A 23746-nucleotide genomic window follows, 5' to 3' on the forward strand; every position below is an offset into this window, starting at 1 on the left:
TTTGCCTCAGTTTTTGGGGTGAAAGCCGGAAGGGTTTTCCACTTATATGAATTGGTTAGTTTATACATAATGGAAACATAGCGAATTAAGCAGTGTGTCACACTGTGTAAAACGGACTGTGCATTGGAAAGGTCAGGCCTTTACGTGCCTGTAGGATTTCACTCCAGTGCTGTTTTGTGGTAGCATGGGACCCTCCAGAGCTTATAGAAAGCAGCAGAAAATACTTGATATACTAGGTGATGGTCCTGGCCACTCCTGCCAGGGACTGACTGGCTTCAGAGCAGAGGGGTTTCAGAGCCTTCCTTCCCTGGCAGTTACCACTGCGCATTAGGAGAATACTGTGCTTCGTGACAGCCAGCAAGGAGCGACGTGCGCACAAGAGAACAGACGATCCTAAGTTATGACTGCCCTGCAGCAACAAAAGCCAGGCTGGGATTTTCTTCTCGGCTTGAGCAAATACAGATGCTTTACTGCGATATTGTCCTACCTATGCAAGCTTGCCCCAGGCAGAATTCGTAAAAAGGCAATGCTTACTTAAAAAGCAAGGAAAGGGAAATAAGTATTTGTGTTATGCTCACTCCTAATTTTAGAATGAGGAAATTTTGTTAGGAAGAATTCTGTTTGGCACACTTTACATCACAATTTAATCATGTTACTATAAATCTTTGCTGAGTAGTGAAATGAATAGTAGCTTATATGTAATACAGAGAGCCAAAAGTGTCATACTCAAAGAGATTGGGTAGGAAAATGATTTTACAGTTGTGTCCCGGTTTGGTAAATACTTACATATCCAACATTTCATCTGTCAAGGTCAGATAGGTGGATGCTGTTGCTGTAATCAGAACATTAAATGGGGAGAGCTGGTCAAGAGTACTGGTCTTGTGAATGGGTATTGTGTGAAGAGGGGGGTCAGTTAGGAAATTTATTCTCCAGCTGTTGTATTTTATACAGATTACTGAGGTTCAGAATCCAGTTTATGGTATGGTTTTCCTCATCCAAACCGAAGTGGACCGTACTCAACTGTATAATATTTCAGCATTTTGTAGTATTTGCTATGCTTTTCATGGAAAAATTTTGGAATTAAGTTTGTCCTGGAGTCTGAGAAATTTACTTTATTTCAGAGAACATTGATAGTGATGCTGTAATCCTTGTAATATAGACATGTCATATAAGAAAAAGGGGTGTAATTCAGTGTCTAGAGAAAAACTGGGTTATAAGAAGTGTTTAGTCAACTAAAATTATCAACTTCAAGATATGAAATAAACTGGGTAGTTTTTCTGGTTTGGGCAGTTGAGTGGGACTAGGTAATAACCAGCACGAATGTGACTTCATGGGTGACCTTAATAATTTTAGCTATAATGGGTTTGGCAACTTGATTTCTCATGTAGTTTGTAGATGGGGCCCATCTGTTGCATTTGGAAAGCTTCAGGATTCTCGGTGACGAAAAGTCAGAACAGTTGAGGATGGAGGGAGAACAGAGGAAAAACAAAGACTTTCTTTGTGAATAACCTAATTTCTGTCTTGTCTGCTTTGTTGTGGCTGCAGTTTTACGTGTGCATTTAATGTCAGTTCCCATCACCTTGCTTGTAAATGAAGTACTGAAACTTGTCCAGAAAATATATTTTAGTTGTTCTAAAAATGTCTTCAGTGTTATACAAAAATAATTAGAGGACTATATGACTTGATTTTTAAAGATCTCTAATGACAAGATGTGTCTATACAGAGTGCCATTAAATATCAAATTGTATTTATTTACCAGGTTAATTTTATGTTTCATAAGCTTTTTCAGCAAGAGACAGTCTTCCTCTGAGAAACAGGTACAGATACCTTGTGATAGTTAAAAACAACCTTTAGTTTTGTTGAATGTGTGTAAATAACACTGGAGAGAAATAGCGGGAGTGTTTCTACTCTAACGCATCACTGAGCTATCACCCTCCGAGAATATATAGAGGAACATATACAATGATCGTGCAGAAATACATGAGCATTCAGTTCTTGTTTCCGTAGCGCAGATTAACTGCTCTTTGTGGCGCAGATTCTGCCATCTTCATGAAAGTTGATACCTTATTTTGCAACATATTTGATCTCAGCTGTGCAACTTAAAGGATGAGTTACCAAGTGTGAAAAATGATGGCAGAAATCTGATATATAACAGCCATCACAGCTGGTGCTATTTTAATCCTGAGATTTTAAGTATTGTGTTAGTAATTTTGCTGGTTTTGTGGTACATAAGTCTTTTGCCATACATAAGTCTTCAAAACAAACCTTTTGAGAAATTGTGCAGCTAAAATTGAGATTGCTGGTATAGAAACTGAAACTGCCGTGGACATTCTTGGTAGGTGTGAATACAGATCTTAATAACAGGAGCTTTCTTTAGAAAAGAGCCTTTACTTAGTAATGCTTTGCATTTATAATGGCCTAAAGTCTCCAAAGATTTGAGGGTTTACTAATATTTGAGGGTTTGGGGTGATTATCAGTCAGAATGTACTCAACATAGCACAGAATCGGCCCAGTACTGCCCCTTCACTGTGTAATAAAAACAAACCCCAGAATGCCTCTACTGACAGGGTAAATTAGTCTTAATAATTCTTACTGCATTTAGCATTTACTTATATACAAATAATAAAAAGTAAAAGGCTTTCAGGAAGACTTGAATAGTTTAGCCCAATATTTTGCATTACCTTTATTAGAAATTTTAAAAAATGAAATTCAATAATTTCATTATTGCTTAAATAAAAACATGCAGAAGATGAAACAAGTTTACGGTCTAAACACTGCACTGGCTTCACTCACTTTCATACACTTACAGCAGTTACTTTTTTGGTATGTTAACCTGTCCAACTAATGGTTGTGCAAGTGAAATTACTCATGATGTTGTAATTCAATTTGACTCAGTGGATTTAAAAACCTTTATTTTTTCAGATAACTAGTAGGAGGTTAATAAAACAGGGGAATAAATATTTTTACACTGCTGTAAAGCATAATATAGCAGGAGCTATCTTCAAGTGTCGGTTGTCATTCAATACCAAGCTATTGATTGTACTTGTTTCACACCTGAATGGTGTAGATCTGCCTGCTGTGATAATACTACTCTTTGATCTGTACCTTCAAAAAGCGACTGGTTTTGTGGCGCGAGGTGTTATTGCTCTAGTCTTACTTTAATGAGCTGTACGTGTGAAGTCTGATATTAATCCAAACTGCCACACGTGAAAGCTGAGAACTCTGAGAAACATCGTTCACGAAGGTGCTTGAGTTCACGTGAACAAAATGGTCTGTAACCATCCTGTGTGCTAGTGACAGCAAGACCTCTTTTGGTCCTCGCAGGCTGGTAAGTGGATGGGCTTGTTGAACCCTGTAGTTGTACATATCAAATCCCACTGACATACTTCATATTTTTTTTAAGTAACTGAGCATCCACAAAATGTCACCAGTTAAGCACCCTGAATCTTGGTAGCAAAGCAGGAATAGTGTCATAGTCTGTTCTGAGGAAGTCCTTTCTTTTCTTCCCATTGAAAAACTCGACACCATCCGTTTCCTGTGAAGTTTGAGCCTCGTGTCTAATATTAATTCAGCATTCATTTTCATTCACATGATTTAAGATAGAAATCTCAATTACTGTTTTGACCAAATATGTATTGCTAGGTTATATCATGCTGCAGTGCTTTACAAAAAATAAATGGTCTTTTTCCAGGAAATTTCACTGAGATTTATTTTGTTTTCAACAGGCGTAATATTTTCCTGTATCAGTGAAAGAAAATATAGGTTGTTTTCTGGAAAATATTGTCTATAAATTTTTTAACACTTCACCTTTTACTTTGAATTTGAAGGATACTTACGAAAAAGGAAGGAATAACCACATCTGATTGTGGCACTAATAATTTTCAAGGATAAATTATCCTAATAAGCAATGGTGACCTATACTTCATAATGTATTCAGTATTCTATAAGAAAAAAAATATAAAATAAGCCTCAATATATTAAAAATGTGGTAAATATATTCTAATAACTGGTGTTAAACTAGTTGTTTTTTGTGATTTTTAAGTTAGTCTTTTATTATCATAGAAAGATGTCACAGTATCGTGCAGAACATCAGGTTGCACATATTTTTTAGCCAAAGTAGAGTAATTGAGGATTTGTAGTGGTTTCAGTGGGTCACTTTTAAAATTGCGTTGATTAAATTTGTTTAAGTTTCTTGTGCTGACAAGGGTCTGAGTACATTCGTGGTTCAGAAGAGGTGAAATTCGGTAATGCACATGTAAATTGAAAAGTAGGTTTAGAAGGGCCACTCAAGAGTAGAAATCCTTCTTGGTCGTTGAAAACTAACTACCTCATAGAGTACTTTGAGTAAATTTCTAACTGGAGAGAACTGAGGAAAAATAAGGTAGACAACAGTTTAGTAACTGTGGGTTTTTTTGGGAGGGTTGTTTGGTTTTGGTTTTTGGGGGGTTTTGTTTGTGTGTGTAGTTTCTGGATAGTCTCCTGGTCATTGGACTTGTTACAAACACCTCCACGCCCATTCATGGATAGCATAGGTCAGTCAAAATAGAGAACAGCTTTAGGGGAATAGCTTTGTTGGTCATTCATCTCTAAATGATAAATATTTATTTTAAATGTAGACCTTGAACCCCAGTTGGGGTGGTCTATATTTTCACTGAACGTATCTCTGAGGAAAGAGGAAATTTTTTGTAACATTTTTTAAAAACCTTGAAACAAAGCATTTATTTAAAATCCCATGGTGTAGTCACATTCCCTTTTCTTGCATGCCATTATGTCAAAAATGTACTATTTCATAATTAAAGTGTTTCTTCTGTGGGCAGCTGAGCTTTTACCAGTATTTTACTCAAATGCAGATTTGTTAATGTGAGAGGAAAAGTAATATTCCCATCAATAAATGGTAACATTGTAAGTAGTGAATAGTTTTAATGTATTTTGACAGAAGTTAAGACAAGTTTAGGTTTCCTTGAAAAGTTAAAATCATAAACCAGAATTAGTTCATTTAAGGTAATGAGTTATGTTGGTAGGACAGGGCATTGGTTTAACGTAGCTGTAAAAGGCAGCTTGGAGAAGAGAGGGGATGTCAGCTTGGAGTTCATACTTGTTAAATAACAGTTTATTGAAAATGAGGGACAATATTTATTCTCCTTTACTTCTCTCAATAATTATTCTCCCTTTTCTCTTTGTAATACCCGTGATGTATTCTCTCCAGTATGAAATAGTCTCTTTTCCAAAATTTATTTTCATTTTTTTCTTCGGTTTCTTAACCTTTTGTTTAATATTTACCACTGCTGCTATCTGGGAAGATAATCTATAATCTCCATCACATACTGTAAGATGAAATATTATTTCAATCTTTTCTGCAGGAGCACCTGTCATTAAAAAAGTACATTGTGGATATTGTGATTGAGAGTTCTGTTCCTGTGGAACCATTAAAAGATGGAGAGGAGAAACAAAAAACTAAAAAGAAAACCAAAAAGCTAAAGGCACGGATGAACTCCAGGTAGTACAAATTTCTTTTTAATTTTTTTTTCTTTAAGTTTTGTTCTAAAGTTTACCTTTTGTCCTTTAGCATGAGTGCAGTGGAAGGCTGAAAAAAAAGTTAAAATTATTTGCTTTGGGAGTGTCTTGAAAATAACACTGATGAGCCTAATTTATGGCCACTTTCTCTGATTGAGAAAGAAAACTGAATATCGATCTGGAGCCCTTGGTTTCACCTGTTAAGAGCTTTTCTCATAATTGGATGCCAGTGCCCTGCCAAAACTGTAGCCTCTTCTAGCATACAATAGCATGTTTAAATTTGTGTAAACCATGCCTATTTTTCTTTCTAGCTATTGATTTTTAAATGAAGTATCAAAGAAAATCAATAGTAATCAACAAATAGAAGTCAGCCTGCTGTAGTGTCAAATCCCATGACTAAATTTAATCATTTTTTGTTGCCTGTCAGAACACGAAGAAAGTTAAAAATATCTTAAAATGGAAAGTGAGTTGTCAGACCTGCAATTTTTTATTAGTCTAAAAAGTGACATCTGCAAATCAGTATGATATGCAGGACATCATTATATCATGAACTGGCAGTGTCAGTCTTTATAGCTGAATAGTCCCCAGCTGAGGTTCATATTTAACTGAATATTATAACATATTTTTGCATTTATCTTTAAAAATACTTCTCAGAAGGTAAGAATCATTGTTATGTATTTTCTCTGCTTGTTTTTAAGCAAGAAGGGTTACAGATACAAGAAAAACACCTGAATGGATTTTTAGAGCTACAGTAAAAATGAGATGTTTTATTAACTCAAATTGTGCTAATAATGGCACATTAGTCTTCAAAAACACAACACTTTTACAATGTATTACTGTTTCTGAGTGTTTTCCTCTTTGGATGAGCAAATCCACTGTCTGAACACCACATTAGAAGACACTGCTGAAACTGGGTAACATATTCTTCCAGGTTTCTGATTGCTCAAGATGCAGTTATTCGTATTACCTGTTGATTTAATGTGGTTGTTGGGTCTGATTTGAATTCTTTCTCAAGAGCTGCTTCTGTTGAGGTTAGTCAGATTTGTCAGACCTAGGAATACAGGCTCAAATAATAATTTGTTATTGGCACTGATAGTTGAAAAACTTTTTCAGAACATTTTGAATTCTTACGTGTCAGACTGCTGGATGAGTCAGCATATTCATCATCAAAAATTACAATTAAAACAGTAATAAGGGGCATCGTTTTACAAAGGTGATACATTATTGAAAAATACAGTGAAAGTTTCAAAAAATAAGAGGAGTTATATTGGTGAGACATGAAGTTCATGTTCATTAGCTTGTTTTTAGTTTTAAAGAGTGACTAAACTTTTCAATAGAATTACTGTCCTTGAAGATAACCCAGAGTTAAATTGAAGATTTCACCATGGGTTTTCTGATGTTAACACAAAACGCTCACTAATAAAAATAACCAGTAGCAATATGAAGCAAAGGTTGTTCCATGGAATTTCAAACAAAAAATTGATGAGGGGGGAAAAAAAAAATCCATTTGGGAAATTAGTTGTAGCCATGCAAGTCTTGCCAGTCTTCTACAGTTACTATAATTGACACTTGAGTAATAGTAATAGCCATAGTAATGACAAATACTGCCTGGATGTTCCTGTGTGTAAGCTTATTACTGGTGAGGTAGGGAGGTTTTCTGTGTTCAGAAAATGAAAGAGGGTTATCTTAAGTTATGTGGCTAAAGCAATTAAAGCAATAACCTCAGAATTACCATATGAAATACTAAATTAAATAGTGTAGGTAATATCTACTATGTTTCTGCCCAACAATCTGAACAGTACTACCACCAGATGTCTGGGAGTTTACTGCTCAAAATCAACTCAAAACTTCAGTGGAATATATAGTTAAAGAACTTAATTAATTCATTGAGGACGATTTGAAGATGAAGAGCATTTGATGTCAATAATTCACATAGTTTCATAGGTGTTAGCAGATTATCTACAAATCATATTTTAGTACATATTTGCAACTATTCCTCTTCTCTAGGAAAAGAAATAGTTATAACAACCCCCTTATACCTCAAGACTTGAAATCATACATTCATTTCAGTTTCTAGGAAGCATGATGTTTTAAACTTGAAAAAAATAACCGCATTCAAATAGGTTCCAGTTGCTCTCCTGAGTTTCTAGATCTTAAATCACTATTGCAATATCAAAGCAATGAAGGGCAAAGGTGAATGAGGGGACAAATTGTGATCAATGCGTTATTAGATATGTTGAGAAGTTTTGTTAGTCTGATTAATTAAATTTATAACCCTAAGCTATTAAACTGGTGCTATAGTAACAACTGATATATAGCTAAGTAAATTATCGCAGGTTAATGTGTATGTGCTGCTATCAGAAGAATACTTTGGTACCCACATGGCAAAAGGAGGCTTGATGGAAGCTAACCTCAAGCAATAGCCATGTAGTTACCAGCTAGGAAGTATATACAGTTGAGATATGCTTTGCAACGGATCTAAAGCACTCCAGTCCTGTTCATTTAGGAACAGATATTTTAGGTGATTATTCATGTTTGACTGACTTGTCTGTCCAAAACTCAAAGCTGAAACATGTTGTTTCTGGCCGAGAGGCAGGAAAGAAGGCAAAAGGTTAATAAAGGAATCTCACCTTCATGTTTAATACTAAATTCAGTTGTGATTAATAGCTTTATTAATGATCCACAAATCAGAGCTAGTGGTAGTGTAACAATATTTGCTTGTAGCGTAAGTTGTATAGGTTAAGCAAGCCAAGGGAAAATTGAGTAGCTTTAGAAAACTTGATCCACTGGAGTGAACAGAAAATCTAAAGAAATGTTTAGTATGTGTATCTGAGAGAAATAATAGGAATTAAATCTTTACTAAGTCATTTTTTTTTGCAGTGCAGCGGTGAAACACATTTCGCATTGGAAGCCATTGTCAGAATCTTAGATATAAAAAAAAAACAATTGGACATTTATACAGTTGGCAAGAATGTCAGCTGACAACAGTTAATATTCAGAATACCTTGAAAATTAATAGGAAACACAGGTTTTATGGGTGAAAATTGCCCTGAGGCAGATACTGTTTTCTACTTCTGTCCTGAGGGGCTTTTAGCGCTTTCTTCTGGGGCTTATTATGGGTGCTCTTGGTAGAGACAGATCACATACCCAATCACAGATTTAGTCCAGCATGCCAGTTCGGTTTCCTTCAGATGTGTATATGGTGTTTTTGAAGAATTTTCCAAGCCGTGAATGACATTGCCCCTTGTTCATCTGAGAACACCACCTCAAGAGGCTTGAACAGCGGATCTCCCTGAAGTCCCTAGAGATCCGTGTTGCGTCTGTGAAGTCTTCATTTCAGAATAACAATTGAAAGAGCAATTTTAATGGATCAAATGTTTCTAACAGCAAAATGCTTTTACTGCCTGCTGGATGTTTCATCACAGGGCTCTGTCTCTGAGAACTGAATTTTTCTACATCAGTGTAGTGTCTGGATTAGTTTTCCTTTCTGTGTGTATGTTGTTAAAAAAAGGTTACAGGATTACCGCTGTGCATCCTGTTTTGGTTGATGAGCTGGTGATGATTTTTACCTGCTGGCACAGGTTGGCTGGAGTCAAAACAAGCAGTGGCAAAAAAGTCTTGTCTACCTCTTCCTACTATCTGGCATATGGCCAGTGTAAATAATACTTTTAAGGGACTAAAGAGGTTTGTGTTTCTGTTTCCAGCAGTAAAACAGTCATTCATGGAGGTATTTATTTCTATGCTGTATGCCTAACAAGGTTCATTATGTTACTATACAGTCCTTAGTTACATAAAAAATACTCCTGAACCTGTAAATGTAACGAATTATTTGTATGTTAATCATAATGTCTGTGATGTAGTGATCTTCTGATCTGCACAACATGTCTAAATTACTAATAATTTCATCAGATGAATGTGATAATTTTATAATAAGCAATAGGTTACTGCAGTTGTACATATCACTTGTACCATATTCTACCATTTGGAAAGTCAACTTAAATACACCATTTGTGTACTGATGTTATTCTAAAGTAGTAATATTAATTGTAAATTGTTAATGGCCAATAGTTAAGCATCAGTATGGATTATGACAGGACAGACTTGACAGAAATGCCATGCTTTACTATGAAATAGAAAAAAACCCAAAGGTTAGAATTATCTTGCTGGTATTGTGTACTGTACACTTTAGACAATAGTTAATAATAATGAATATTTTCTTCTCCAGGGCAAAGGAATATGAGAGTTTGATGGAAGCAAAAAATGTCGTCCCTGATTCCCCATGTAAAGCCAAGTAAGCATTTAACTTTGTATATTTTAGACATATACTTCTTTTTTTCCTTGTCTGTAGCAGAAGTGCTTTTGAAGTTTCCAGTGGAGCAGCTGTGGTAAGGTTCCCACTCCATCTTGAATTACAGATCAGTTTCTAATACAAAAGATTAGACTTTATAAATGCAATTTTTTTCTGAAGGCACTATATATATTAAGCCTTGTAAGATGCAATAGTAAAGAGAACATATGCTTATCCTTTTCTTACCTGGAAGCAAGAAGGTTCCAACTTTGTACTTCAAGACTGATGGTGAAAATTCAGCACTGGAGTTCTGGGACTGCAAATCTTATGTTTGGCCTCCGTTTGGTCAGAAACAAAGGTTCATATGGTGAAAGCACAAGTATTTTAATGCACAGATGTCTTAATCTGGCATTGAGCTTTTTAAAGAATAGACCTTTTTATTGTCTAGGATAAGGCACAGATGAAAACAGTGGATGGTAGGATTAGAACAAGACCTGTCATCACTGACAAATTCCTACTCAGTTTGAAACTGAAAATTGCTCAGCTTTTGCTTTCTGATTCCACTGCAACTGGTTGGCAAAAGATGCAGAATATTTGGATTTCCAAAAAGCTTTTGACAAAGTCTCTCACCAAAGCTTTTAAAAGAAACTATATAGCTGTAGCATAAGTGGAAATCAGTTAAAAAACTGAAAAGAAGTGGAGTGTATGATCAGCCCTTGCAGAATAGGGAGGTTACCAGTGGAGTTCTGCATCCAGTGATGTTCAACATATTCACAAGTGACTTGGGAAAAGAGAGCGAGCAGTGAGGTGTCACAGTTTGATGATGATGATCATGCAAAGATATTCAGGATAGTAGGGACAAAAGCTGATACTGAATGGTAGTTTTGAAGAGAGTGAGTGACTCGGCAGTAAAATGGCAGGTGAAATCCAGCGTGTATTAAGTGCTACACAATGGAGGGGGAAGGCAGAACTCAATTATATCTTCACATACAAAGTGTGGGCTTTGAACTTACAGAAGTGATGGGTAGTTCCAAGAAAATACCAGCTCAGGACTTAAAGGCAGTAGTTAAAGGAAATCCTTGGTTAAAATTATTTAGAAAGGAGCAAAAACAGAACAAAGAATGTGATTATGTACAAATGCCTGTGTCATCTGCATCTTTTGAATACTATGTGCAGTTCTGGTTCTTCAACTCAGAAAGGATATGCTAGAATTGTTAAAGGTTCAGAGAAGGCAGGAAAGGAAATCAGTGATAATTTCGGGTATAACTTCTGTATTAGAGAATAAGTAAACTAGTACTTCTCATTCTGGAGAAAAATGTGATAATGGGAGGAAGTTTTAACGAGGTTATGTTACAGAGATCTACAGGTCATAAACGGCATGGGAGAGATGGGTGGTGATTGTTGGCTGTCCTTCCTGGTGCCAGAATGAGGGAGCACAGAATGAAGATGGAGCCAGGTTCAAAAGACACCAAAGACAGTGATTCTTAATGCAGTGTGCAATTAGATGTATGAACTCATTGACAAACATCATGCAGATGCTAGAAGTTTACCTGCATTACTGCAGTTCTAGGAAACTACATCCAGCCCAAGAGATTCACAAGCTGAAAATGGTGATAAAAAACGGATTAGTGAAGAGGATTATGTATGCTTGTCCTGTTCTTAATGTTCCTGAGACATCCATTTACAGTTTGTTGTTAAACAGGATAGTGGGAAGATGGTGTGCCTTTCCATAGTGGTGTTCACGAAGTCTGTGGTGGGTCAGTCAAGAGGCTGTGGTGTCTCAACACTTGGATACAAATACTTTCATCCTAAAATTATGGCTACTTTCCAGGTTGGGGATATTTGTCTTCAGACTGAAGTAATAACCTGTACCAGATCCTGTATGTTTTGTGGTTGCTTCTATCACTCCTAAATTGCTGATATACTTGAAGGTAGCATTTTTCATCAGTTACTGTTGGTTAAGATGTTCAGATCCTTGCTGTTAGGCTTCCTTGGTTGGATATACAACTAGCCTGTACACCTTATCTTTCACATAGTCTTTTCAACAGTTTGAAAACCTGCTGCTGGATCTCAGTATGTATTTTAAAATAATAAAAATCTATCACTGAGGTCAGACCTAAGAAAATGGAACATCTCCACCAGATGGCACACCTGCATAAACACATGGGGGAGAAGGTTCTGTTGTTGGCTTCGTTTCTGAATAATCAGTACTTCAATTTTTGAGATGAGTTTCATGGCAGATTAAGACTTTTAGATTTGTAGCTTCTGTATTTTGCTTTTCTTTGCTACAAGAAAATAAAAAATTAGGGTGTAGTTGGCAGAAAGTAGAAATGTGGGGAGTTTGAGTGACTCTGAAAATACTGATAAGCTGCAGTGCTTCCACTTCAGTTTCTTTCTGACTTCTGACTATCGGTGATGTAGTTCTGATCAGTTGTGTCTCAGCTGCAGTGCAACAGAAGCTCAGATTTTTTTTTTCTCCCCCTGTCTTAACTGACCCTGAATTTACCATTTTAATTTCTCTTTACTTAATGAAATGCTAGTGTGCTTTCAGGCAGAATCTTCTGTTCCATCTGCTTTCTCATCTTCCTCCTTTATTGTTTCTGTTAGGGCTGTACCCTTTTACATGTGAGCTAGTGTGATGGCCATGGTGTAGCTCACTTTCATCACAGATCTTCTGGGAGATTTCTTTTGCAGTCTTCATGCAGAAATCTAGTGATCCAGCAGGTGCTTACATCTAAATTTTTAGAACATAGTTTCAGATATCACAGTTATTGTTATTTCCAAAATTACACAACTTTTTACCTACCATCAGGACTCAAATGTTTGCAAGCTTCTTTGATATCAAGGAGGTAGCAAAGGGAGCTCAAGTATGAACCAACTTTTAAAGAAGAAATAGAGGGCTGTCTGTGAGTCCACCCAGTTTATTAAATATTGTTTACACAATACATTAAAAATTTTTAAGAAGGGTAGGGAAGGGTAGTTTTATCTCTCTTTAAAGGAAAGGATGAAAGGACAAGAAATTTCGTGAGGCAAGAGTTTTAGCCCAGACTATACCTGTTTACAGGAAAAATTAGTAGGAAAACAACTTTTTAACAGAACAAAGTACAGGATCCTACTTAACCAAGAACAGCAGGAAGAAGAATCAGCTAAAAGAAACAAACAGTAGCAGATCTTCACTGAAACATTATTGCATTGAGAAGCTATGAAAATAGTTAACTATTGCCTTTTTAGCCAGAACAGAGTGTACTGTACTACGGGCTCATATTAACTGCTACTGTACCTGGCTGAGAGAGAGCAAACTCTTGCCAATACTACGAGTCTTAACAGCTATCCCACGTGCACTCCCAGGAGATCTGCAGAGTTCTTGAGAAAAGTCACATCACAGAGTGAAGTGGGTAAAAACTGAGAGTGCTACCTGTGTTCTTTGTGTCAGAACACATGCCAGTACGTTTTGTTTATTCCAAAGGAAGGTTTGAGGTATCCAGATTGAAGTGGAAGTACACTAATGAACAGAAAATACTTTTAGTGGGCTGTGGAATTTAAAAATGAAAAAGTTATTTTTGAATTCCATTTAAGATGTGACACAATTGGTAGATTTATTTCTTTGCTTAACAGAAGGAAATGTGTTTTAGAGTGAAATCATTAAATATAACTTTCTCTTATGCTTCCTTGCTTATGCCACATTTCTTTACTCCCTCCTCTCCTCCCAAATTCATTGTGTCTTTGCAAACAGCTAAAACAACTTATGGAATGCAATTTCTTATCTGATTTTAGTTCTTAGTCATGTTGTCAGTTGCTACAGAAGAAAGACAGAACGCAGAATTAGTCTTTGGCAGGTAAAAAGCCTTTTTAGATCACCTTTAAGATTAAGCCACCTTAATATTATGAGACGACTGATTTCCTGCTGCAGCTGATAGATTGTTTCAGTAGTTCTTATTAGTGTAAGGTTTGCAGATTTATAAAACCTTTTGCACTAAGGAAGCACTGATCCAAGTGCTTTCTAAGCTTCGCATTGGTAATGCACTTAATATCAATAAGCAGACAGGGTTTATCCTGCTTTGATAGGCATGGTATGTATATCTCTCTCAGTTTCAGAGTACTGAATCTGATTCCTGAGTGCGATTGTAAATGGCTCTAAGTAGTTCTTTTTTAGAAACAAGAGTTTTAGAAGATGTCTGGAACAGATATTTTTCTTTTTAGATCTATTAAAAAAATTGTGTCCCTTAATGGGTAGGGATAATTCCAGATACTGCCTTACTTGGTAGGTATTTTGCTCTCTGGAGTATTTCATGTGGCGAGAGGGCGTTTCAAGGAAGAGAGCTACAGACATTCTCACCTGGGAGCAGCCAGTCTGTTGCTCCCGGCCGTTCTCCACTGTGCATTAACTGGTTGGTCACTGGTGGCACTTAAGTAATTTTATAAATGCTTCTGGACTCTAGATGGATTTGTAGTATTAATTCGTATTCTCTGGTAACTGATCTGAATGTGGTTATTTAGTGTCCAGTCTGTTAAGTTAGCCTGTCAAAAGGTCTGTCGGTGATGGCTCTTTCTGTTTGCAGCGTTCTCAGGTGTCCATCAGAGTGCATTTTTCAGAGGGAAGGAAAACATTTTCACAAAGTTAGAGTGTTATTTACATCTATTTAGTATCTTCTAATCCAAAGGCCATATATTTCAGTGTTAAATAATCTGCAGGTAGCAAAGTGTCATCCTTTAATACAAGCAGGGAAAGTAAGGTAATGAAAGAGTGCCATATGCCTAACGGGAGCTAGGACTGCAGGGAAAAAAATTTAATCCTCTAGTCTAATACTGTAGCCAGTCTCTCCTCATGCAAGAAGGAATTGGTTTTTTTCACATATTTCTTTTACTTACCCCTTTTTTAGACTATGTAAAGGGAAACTTCAGACGGTATGGAAATGAGAACCACTATTATCCTGAAAAAGGACTGCAGCACAAAAAGAGGAGAGTTAGGAAATGAAAAATTATTTCCTGTAGTGTGAAGTTTGTTCTTGCAGAGGCCCAAAGCTAAATTCTTTTAGCAATTCAGTTCTTTCTATTTTCCTTATGGTATATCAGTGCATTCACAAGATAAATGTACCTTGTGGGTTTTCTTGGTGTAGTAGGCTAGGGTCCAGTTAGGCCAGTTATAAGATACTATACACTAAAGGAGGTGTGTGAAGCTGCAAATGTAGCTGTGTCATGTCCAGCACTGTCTGGGTGTGTGTCAAGGTGTCGAACGGTGTTTTCCGTTGCGCACCTAGGGAGATGGGAGTGTGCCCCGTGTGCCGCCGTGTGTGCTGATTTCACTGCGGGGGTCAAACTGCAGGCAGTACAGAATAGTGCAGGGGCTGTGCGTGGCTCTGAGAGGATACAGCATAACTGCGTCTTGGGCCAGGCAGGAACTGCCACAGACTTTCTCAGTTCTCTCCAGGCACAGGCTGCGTTGGGAAGAATTGGGGCTGTGTGTCCGGCTGGCATCTGGCCGCCCTCGGCAGGAACGTATGGGAGGAGTAACCGCTCCTTCCGTACAGGAACCGCACAGGATCCAGTGCTCTGCCCAGTCGGACTAATCCTTCCTTGCATACATTCAGGGTACAGCCAAGAAATCGTGGATTTAAATGTGGAAGTGCTGAAATACATTGATGTTACTATTTCAAGGCTTTTTTTTAGAGATGAAATGTGGCCTATAAACATTAGCAGCGATCTTTTTCCTTTAGCCTGTAAAATATATTAAACTTGCTAAAAATACTTAGCCCACCCTAAAAAGAAAGCTTTAATTCATACAATACTTTGTTTTAATTTTGTTTATATATTTGCTATATAAACCTTTAATATGAATATCCCTCCTATTCCCAATTGCAGTGCAAAAAGATCAGATAATATATTTCTAGTTGCTGAATGTACTATTTATTAAAGTTTACGTTATGGTAACATTCCAAGACCAATCAATGCCTTATGTCCTTTCTGATATTTCTTCTGCATTCTGAATTATCTGGTTTTGGGCAAAACTAAAATCTTAATTAGTGAGATGTAAATAACTTCAGATAAAAAGACATTAACTTTAATTTTCCCTTTTATTTAGCTCAGTAAATTTTCAGTTATTTATCCTTCCCTGTACGGCATAGTAAGCATTGGTGGAATGCAAATTGGGGGGTGGAAAGAAGATTAAATAATTGTCTTGAAATGTCTGTGTTTGGACTCAACAGTATTTCCACGTAGTCACTGGATCAGGCATTGATACCATGCTCTATTAATCTACGGTGCATACAGAGAGTGTACAAGGAGTACAATATGTACAAAGAGTTCTCTCTTTCCAGATCCGTTCATAGCAATGATAAATTCTATATCCAGGCACAAGTCATCTTGCATAGATTTCTAGTCCTAAAATTATTCTTATTTCTCTGACACTGCCAAGAAGTCAGTATAAAGGATATTAAATTAAAATACTTTCTCCAAGTTTCACTGGAGAGGAGGGAGTTTTTATTTCCCTTCTCTTCCCCACATATCACATAGCATATGTTACCTTTTTTTGGCAGAAGACCAACATACAGTAGGATATGAGGGTGTAAGAGGTAATTCTTTTATGTGACAGAACCAAAAATTTATCCTTCATATTTCTTACTGTATGATGCTGAGCACACACTTAGAAAGTTTGAATTCTGGTAAAAGTGTCCAGAAGGACTTTTAGAAGAAATGGAAAGCTGAATGCTTTTCCTTGAGAGTTAATGTGTTGTACAGCATTTTTTTTTAACTGAGGACAGAAACTGAATGTGACGTTTAATTTATGTAGCGTCTTTATAGACTGAAGAGAAAGAAAGGGAATTTGTCAACAGAAGTAACAATGTAATATGATTATTTTCTGTTTGAGTCCTTGTGAGTAGTGTTTTGATAAACCTTACACATTTTGTATGCTGATGCCTTATGTAGATTAGGAAGGTCCCTTTCTTTAGCCTCTGTGGTTAATCCTGCTTGAATTCCATTCCTCTGATGTTAAATGAAGCAAATGGAAACCCGTCGTGCTGTCCTCTGTCAGATGGAGTTACAATATAGTGTGGTGCTTTATATATGCTTTAATCATGGAATTTGGGTAAATGTTTCAAAGAGAGAAAGTCTTTTTGCTTAATGAGCTAGGATATTGCCAAGGCAGTAGCCATTCTAAATCGCATTCTACGAGACTACCTGAAATACTCTGCTTCTAGATCATCTTTGTGGACTGCAGCAATTCCACTTCTCACTGGTGCTGCAACCCACTCCTTATGGTCAGCAGCGTTAGTGGTCATCTGATTGACTCTCCAAGTCCTGCAGTTACTTGTGTTTTGGCTTCTAATTTTCTTTCCCATTTTAGCTCATGGCTTACCAAGTTAGACAGAGGTTTCCTCCAACCTCATTTTCCACAGAGGAAACAGCAGTGCAGAAAATCTCATCAGGATATAATGTCCCTTTATTTTTCTTGTCATAGAAAAATCCTGACTGAATATTAGTGGATTCAGCTGACCAGATGATAAGAAGTCCAAGACTCAAAATTCTGCAAATCATTTTTATTTGTACTTTAAAAACATATATGTATTTTCAGAGTCTGTTGAAAGCTGTTAACAAAGCTTTTAATTTTTTCAAAGAAAAGGTGCAGAGTACTTGTTTCGTATTGCTAAGTGGAAACTCTCTATTCTTGCTCCAAATGAATATACTGATTTTTTTTTTTTTGATACATGTGACTGTTGCGGTACATTGCCAAGCCGTTCTGTCTCCTTTCGTGCCTCTCAGAGACTAGTTAACGTAATTTTCTCTTTGCCATTACTCTGTGGTCACTTTGTGAATGCTTTCTGGACCTTTTACACTTACAATCTCCCATTTTAGGATAAGCATTGATACCCTTCCCCTCTCTTTTCCTTCCTATAAAGCTATGTTTACTTCTAGTCACAACGGTATTTCTCCCACTCATCCTGCTCAATTACCAGCTTAGTCCCACTTTCCGTACCAGTTGCTCAACAGATCGAACCAAAGGTCCACCAGACGCTGAGCCTGTCATTAAGAACAGCCAGTAGCAGATATTAAGGCAATGGTTGACAAATACATGACAAGTACTGCACGATACTTCTTCCCTACTTCTTTTGGTCTCCAGTTAAGGGACTCTGTTTAGCGTTTCTATCATCTACCTTAATGCATCTACAGATGTAAAGTCTACATCTGGGCCAGTTACTGACTTCATATTCAAGGCAAAGAAGGATAAACTATGAGTGTGTTTTGACTGCTTTATTTTAGACCTTAGGATGAGTTGAATGGTGCCTTGGAACTGCGTATTTCTCCTTCTTGCCTATGAGGAAGAGCGTAGGTGAATAGCCCAGACGTAGATGTGTAAAACTGAAATGGATCCTAACCCACATGTGTCTACATCTCTCCCACCTCTGCATTTTGGCTTCATTACTGACCCTCGTTAATAAAATGCCCTTTCTGAAGTAGTCTGCAAAGTCACTACTTTTCACTTATTCAGATAACCCTAAAGAGCCATTTCTTTTATGATGCCTATAAGAAATCAGCCGAGTAGTCTGCCGTTGTATTTGCCTTCCTCATCTCAAGAGCTAACTACTCAGCTAAGTGGGTGGAAAGGATTGAATGATGGAAGAAAAGTAGGATGAAACCATGTTGAAAATGAAGATGGCAACAACTAGCAGGATGAACTGTGGAGGGAGAATAGGGAAATTAACTCTGTTGAACAATAACAGAAACGAACGTGTAGCTAATAAAGCAGCACCTTTATGGCTGTACTGTTTACACTGTTTCTGTGCCATTTCGCTGAACAAGTAGATAGTGAAGTGTCATAGACACTCTAAGCTGACTGTATCTCCTTGCTGTATTGCATATTTTACATGCTGTTCAGTATAGATTATAATAATACTTTTACACAGATTTTCATGATTGCTTTATTGAAATTCAGTTAGCAGAGTTTCATTACAAATATGAAAGTTTACGTGATCAGGAGAGCTTTTGCTTTAACTGCTTTTTGTTTTCTGTTTAATGTTGAAGGTTACAGCGATTAGCAAAAGACCTTTTAAAGCACCTCCAAATGCAGGACAGCTGTTCGTTGGGGAACAACAAGTTTTTTTCTCTGGACAGGACTTTAGGAGAGATCTCTCGTATTCTGGAAAAAGAGGTATTGGAGCTGTTACTATATAACTTATGATTAACGTATACACTGTGTTGCCCTCAGATGTCATCAGTTTGGATTTGGGAATGTTTTGAACATGTGTTGATGAATACGTGACCTCTGTGTAACAAGCAGTGTCTGCTGTTACACTTTTCTGTGGTGGTTGCAGCAGTGGATGCCTTTATTTAGACATCAGATTTTATATAGGCAGTTTTGCAGAAGTGCTGAAAACATGCTTGACTGATGCTACATCATCTGGATAATGACAAGCTGTACTTCCACTGTATTTTCATTAGAATTGTTTTTAACCTGGGCCATTTCAGTCATCTCGTTTATAGCGCATACCCACAAACAGCTTTTACAATAAGGGACCAAAACAAATAGCAGAGAACAGCGGAAAGAGTTGGGGCCAGCTTTGCTGTCACAGCCATCATATTGTGGTGTTATGGCTGAGTTTTGAAGGAGCACAAATCTGTTGAGTTTTCCCAGAGTACAACAGAGCTGGTAGGCCTTTGATGGAGGATGACGGTGTGATATGCATATAATATATATGGGATATTTCTATGTTTTGAATTTTTTTGAAGTGCTGTATTTGTAGAGCATGTTTTGGTTTATTGTAAATGTTGGATTTTTATAATTGGTAGCATAGCATTTGCATCTTCTTTACTGTTTCATCGTGATCAGTCTGCTGCCACGGTGCTTTGTGTCTTGTAATGCATTTTGTTGCTCCATTAGAGCCACGGTATTTAAGTTTTCAGCTGGAACGTTATGCTCTGTTCTCTCTCTAACCATTAGAAAACAGTTCTCTTTCATATCTTTAATCAAGAAATCATAAAAATTAGTTCTGAGAGGAACCAAATTAATGAAATCTGAGAGGGGTTGCATCATAGTGGTTCAGAGTTGGTGTCTGTGAAGCTGAGAGCTCTGCTTGATGCTTTTCACAGCTTAGTCAATGTGGAACACAACTGCTAATAGCATATGATTTTCAATACTGAATGCTGCTTGGGATGCATAGGGTTCTGATGTGCATTCTGTAAGTTACTTTGAGCTGCTGATGAAGTTTAATAGTGTTTTTGAACGAGTTGTGACATTTTCAAAATTTGCAGTGTTTGCATTAATGATTGAAAAAATCATTTGTTATTAATTTCAAAATACAGAAATCATGTTGTTGCGTGAAGACTATAAAAAGATGTATCTATTTTGAAAGTCACCTAAATAATTATTGGAAAGGGTTTTTGGAAAGTGGTGTTGCATCCAGCCTCTCATCCGTAGATGTTTTCTGAGATTTTTTTTAAATGAGACATGAATTGCAGCTGAATTTTAATCATTAATTGTTTGCAACATTTTACTACTTCTTGAGTCTGCAGTGGGGAATTAAAAGATAAATTTGGTAGTATTAATAGACGTGCATTATTTAGATGTTGATTTGGGTTTTTACCCCAAAACATTACTCTGCCACTGGACAAGTGTTATTATATCCGAGTGTCCTAATCAATAAGGTCAAGAAAGATTGATTTCAATAGCCGTCACTGTGTTTACGGCACAGATCTTACATAGTCATTTCTAGAAGTGGACAGTAATTCTCTTGTTATCTCGTGAGTCAAGGAATCAGCAGACACATCTTACATGTCAATGGGCGGTGAAAAGAGTCTTGATGGTGTCAGTCATCGACTGAGAGGAGGAGACTGACACTGTTAATTGAATTTCCCTGGAGAGCATAAAAATATACCATAATGTGCGGGGAGGAATGAGGGAGTGGGAACCACACAAGCTGTCAGTGTGTGTGAGCTGATAACATTGATTTACCCTTGCTAATGGCCTGGGTTGAATAAAGAATTGCCCTGAGGGAGGACAGAGTTCACTACAATAGATCCTTGCCACTTACTAGAAATTCTTCAAGCTCAGAAGTCATGCAAAAGTATTATAAAATAAAATTGATCTAAAAAACCCCTCTTTTCAGTCATACTGTGAAACACTGGATTTTTCTTTTGTTTATAGTTTACACTGAGTGAAAAATGTATTTATACAGTCTCACCAGGGAAATAAAGATTTGTTTTACAAACCATGAAATAAAATGCTGAGCTGCTGTTGATAACAGTAAATAAGAAAAATAAATACCATTAAATTTCTCAACAGAAGGAAGGGTTATTCAGCTCATTAGAAGTTGCATGACTGTGCTGAAACAGCGTTGAAGAGTGGGGCTATATCATTTATGCAAACTTGAATCACAAAAAAGCCACATACGAAAGACTGGCAGAACTCTCTCACTGGGTTATGCCTTCAGGTAGAGTCGAATCAGACTAACAATTCCTTTTTGGACTTAGTCTTCATCTGTTGTGTTGCATAGTAGTGAATAAGGCTTTTTCTCACTTCTGAATGTCTTTTATAACGTGAGAACATTCTAGGGTGAGGCATGCCTGCATGATTAGTGCGGTCAAACTTGCTTTTGTTTTGCATGCCTTCCTGGTCTGCTGGACATAAGCAGATTCTGCACTTGGGGCCAAGTGATTTCACTTGCTGTATTGCAAGACGAGTTTGTTTAATGTAAACTAAAAGGTTTTTGTATCAGCATATCCTCTAGATACTCAAATTTCAGAAATCTGTCTCAGGCAAAAATACATCTTGACCACTATTTTTTGAAGTCCTTACCTGCTTCTCATTCACACAGAATTCACAGGCTGCTGCCCGTTCCCCATGCAACACAGCAAAATCCACAACTTTCACTTTGGATCCAGGGCACAATTTGAGTGCTAGTAGTGAAAGAGGAGTTGCTTTGCTTCAGGTGGTTGTTAGATCTCCAGACACTTCTTGATACGTCCACGTTGGCTTGCTTGGATGAAGCTCTACAACCACTAGAAGTATTGCACCCTATGCCAGAAAAGTATTTGTGAGTAATTAAGTTGAAGTGCAGGTTTTGAGCATCTGACAAGGAGTATGGCCATTAGTTGCATACAACCTGTGGTTCACATGGATTTTGATTAAATAAACAGTAAAGGTTACTGCTTACAGTAAAGGTTACTGTTACATAAACCACAGTGTCATTCCAGTTTTAAATAGATTTGTGCCCTTCAGGTCACGTGTCCTTGCTTCTGCTAGTAACATCAAGCAGGAGACACCAATCCGGATGGTGTTGTGTACGCTTGGTACGCTGTCCCCAAGATGTATCTGCAACATGGACTGCTAGGGTGCTGGTTTGGGTGTGCTCTAGCTTATTGGAAAGCACTCCCTGGGGGTTGTGCATAGTCTCTCATCCTTTCTAGCAGAAATCCTGGAAGGAAGTTGTATTCACTTTCACCTCTGCTTTGTTTAAAAATATTTTAAAAAAACAAACACACACACACAGACACAACAGCAAAATGCATGCAAATCTCACCAAAAAGCCCTGGCCTGATGTTGGCAGATTGTCATATGGGACTCTTCAAGCTCTTAATAAGATCTGATAACGTTCAGTTTAAGACCTCGTGTGAATGGGCCTTTGATGCTAAAATAAAACCTCACGTACCCTCTTAAAGAAGGCAGAGCTAATCTTTGAAACTGCAGGGCTAAAGCAGTTTTTCTGCCACGGTTCTTTTGATTTTATACATATTCATTCTTTGATGGGACTAATTTTGCACATCCATTAGCAAGGGCAGCAGTGTGTTTCAGATGTGCAAGGAATCACAGATTAACTGCTCAAGTGTGACTTGAGCACTCATACCAAAATGTCCTGTAACAGGGAATACTTTCAGAAACCAGTATATTTAAAGCTGTATATCCTATTAGTGTGACTACAGGTACAGTTGTAAGTTGCTTATGCTTATATCATTTGTTTCCCTCAATGTATAGAGGTGAGATTTACTGATTAAAAAAATGAAAGCATTTCCTGCTGCATAGACATTAGACATTACACTGACTGAAGTACCTCTATTTCTAAGGCTATGAACCTGACCAGGGTCAGAGGTTACTGCCCCTCAGATGGTTGGTCATCCTTAGACTTGCTGACTGATCATCACTTCCCTAAAGTTCTTCCTAAAATTTGTTTTTAGGGTTTTTTTTTTTGGGTTCAGGTTTTTAAAGTCCTACTTTTAAATGTTTAAAATATTCTAGGTGATTTTGATAGGTGTGGGGTAGGCAGAGGTGACAGACACCATTATTATGAGGAACGTGGCAGGGTGCTACCTTCAATAAGGACAGTGACACGCAGCTGAGGGCAGTAGCCTTTTCACCTGGCTCAGCTGCAGCTAAATCACTGCCATTAAATCACTTTAGTTAAATTTGTACAATACTTACACGTGACATCTAGACAAGCCTTTAACATGTCTCCCGTCCTTCTGACTGGGAGTATGACACAGAGATTCAATATGATCATGAGGGAACCTCATGATTTTTGGAATCCAAGTGCAGCAGTTAATCTGCTTAACTGGAATTACTTTTATATGATGTTTCTCATCAGACCACTAGTTTGAAAAAGATCATCTTCACAAAATTTATAAGATTTCTTTAACTAAGTGGTTTGACAGAGAATCTTAGAGGAGAGGGCTGCAGCTGCAGGGGAACAATAGAGGTTTTATACATGTCCCAGCCTAAGCAAACATTAGAGCTGAAGCTCACATGTCCAGCACAAGGCACCAGGCCCTAACAAACAAGATTTCACTGGTTCTGATGTTCATAGAACTTACCATGATTTTGTACAGTTTTGAAGCTAGCTGTGTCCTTGGTCTGCTTCAGGCTCTCTAGCTGCTCTGAAAATCTCAGTAAATAATAGTGAGCGCAGATTAAGTTGTTAAACTGTGGAAGTAAAATGGAACCAGAAGAACAGGAGAGGA

The 23746-nt window shown here is 37.3% G+C and overlaps 1 protein-coding gene across 2 annotated transcripts in view; it reads left to right on the forward strand.

The window, feature by feature from the left end:
• Window positions 1-23746, forward strand: part of SCAPER (S-phase cyclin A associated protein in the ER) — a 154559-nt gene that overhangs the window by 63932 nt on the left and 66881 nt on the right. For both annotated transcript variants that reach the window (XM_068410027.1, XM_068410028.1), the window contains exons 21-23: window positions 5361-5497; window positions 9740-9805; window positions 18821-18947. In XM_068410027.1, coding sequence (XP_068266128.1) covers window positions 5361-5497; window positions 9740-9805; window positions 18821-18947 — 330 coding nt within the window. The remainder of the gene's footprint in view (window positions 1-5360; window positions 5498-9739; window positions 9806-18820; window positions 18948-23746) is intronic.

The sequence above is a fragment of the Nyctibius grandis genome, chromosome 11 (genome assembly GCF_013368605.1).
Source record: "Nyctibius grandis isolate bNycGra1 chromosome 11, bNycGra1.pri, whole genome shotgun sequence".
In the NCBI taxonomy this organism is placed as follows: domain Eukaryota; kingdom Metazoa; phylum Chordata; class Aves; order Nyctibiiformes; family Nyctibiidae; genus Nyctibius; species Nyctibius grandis.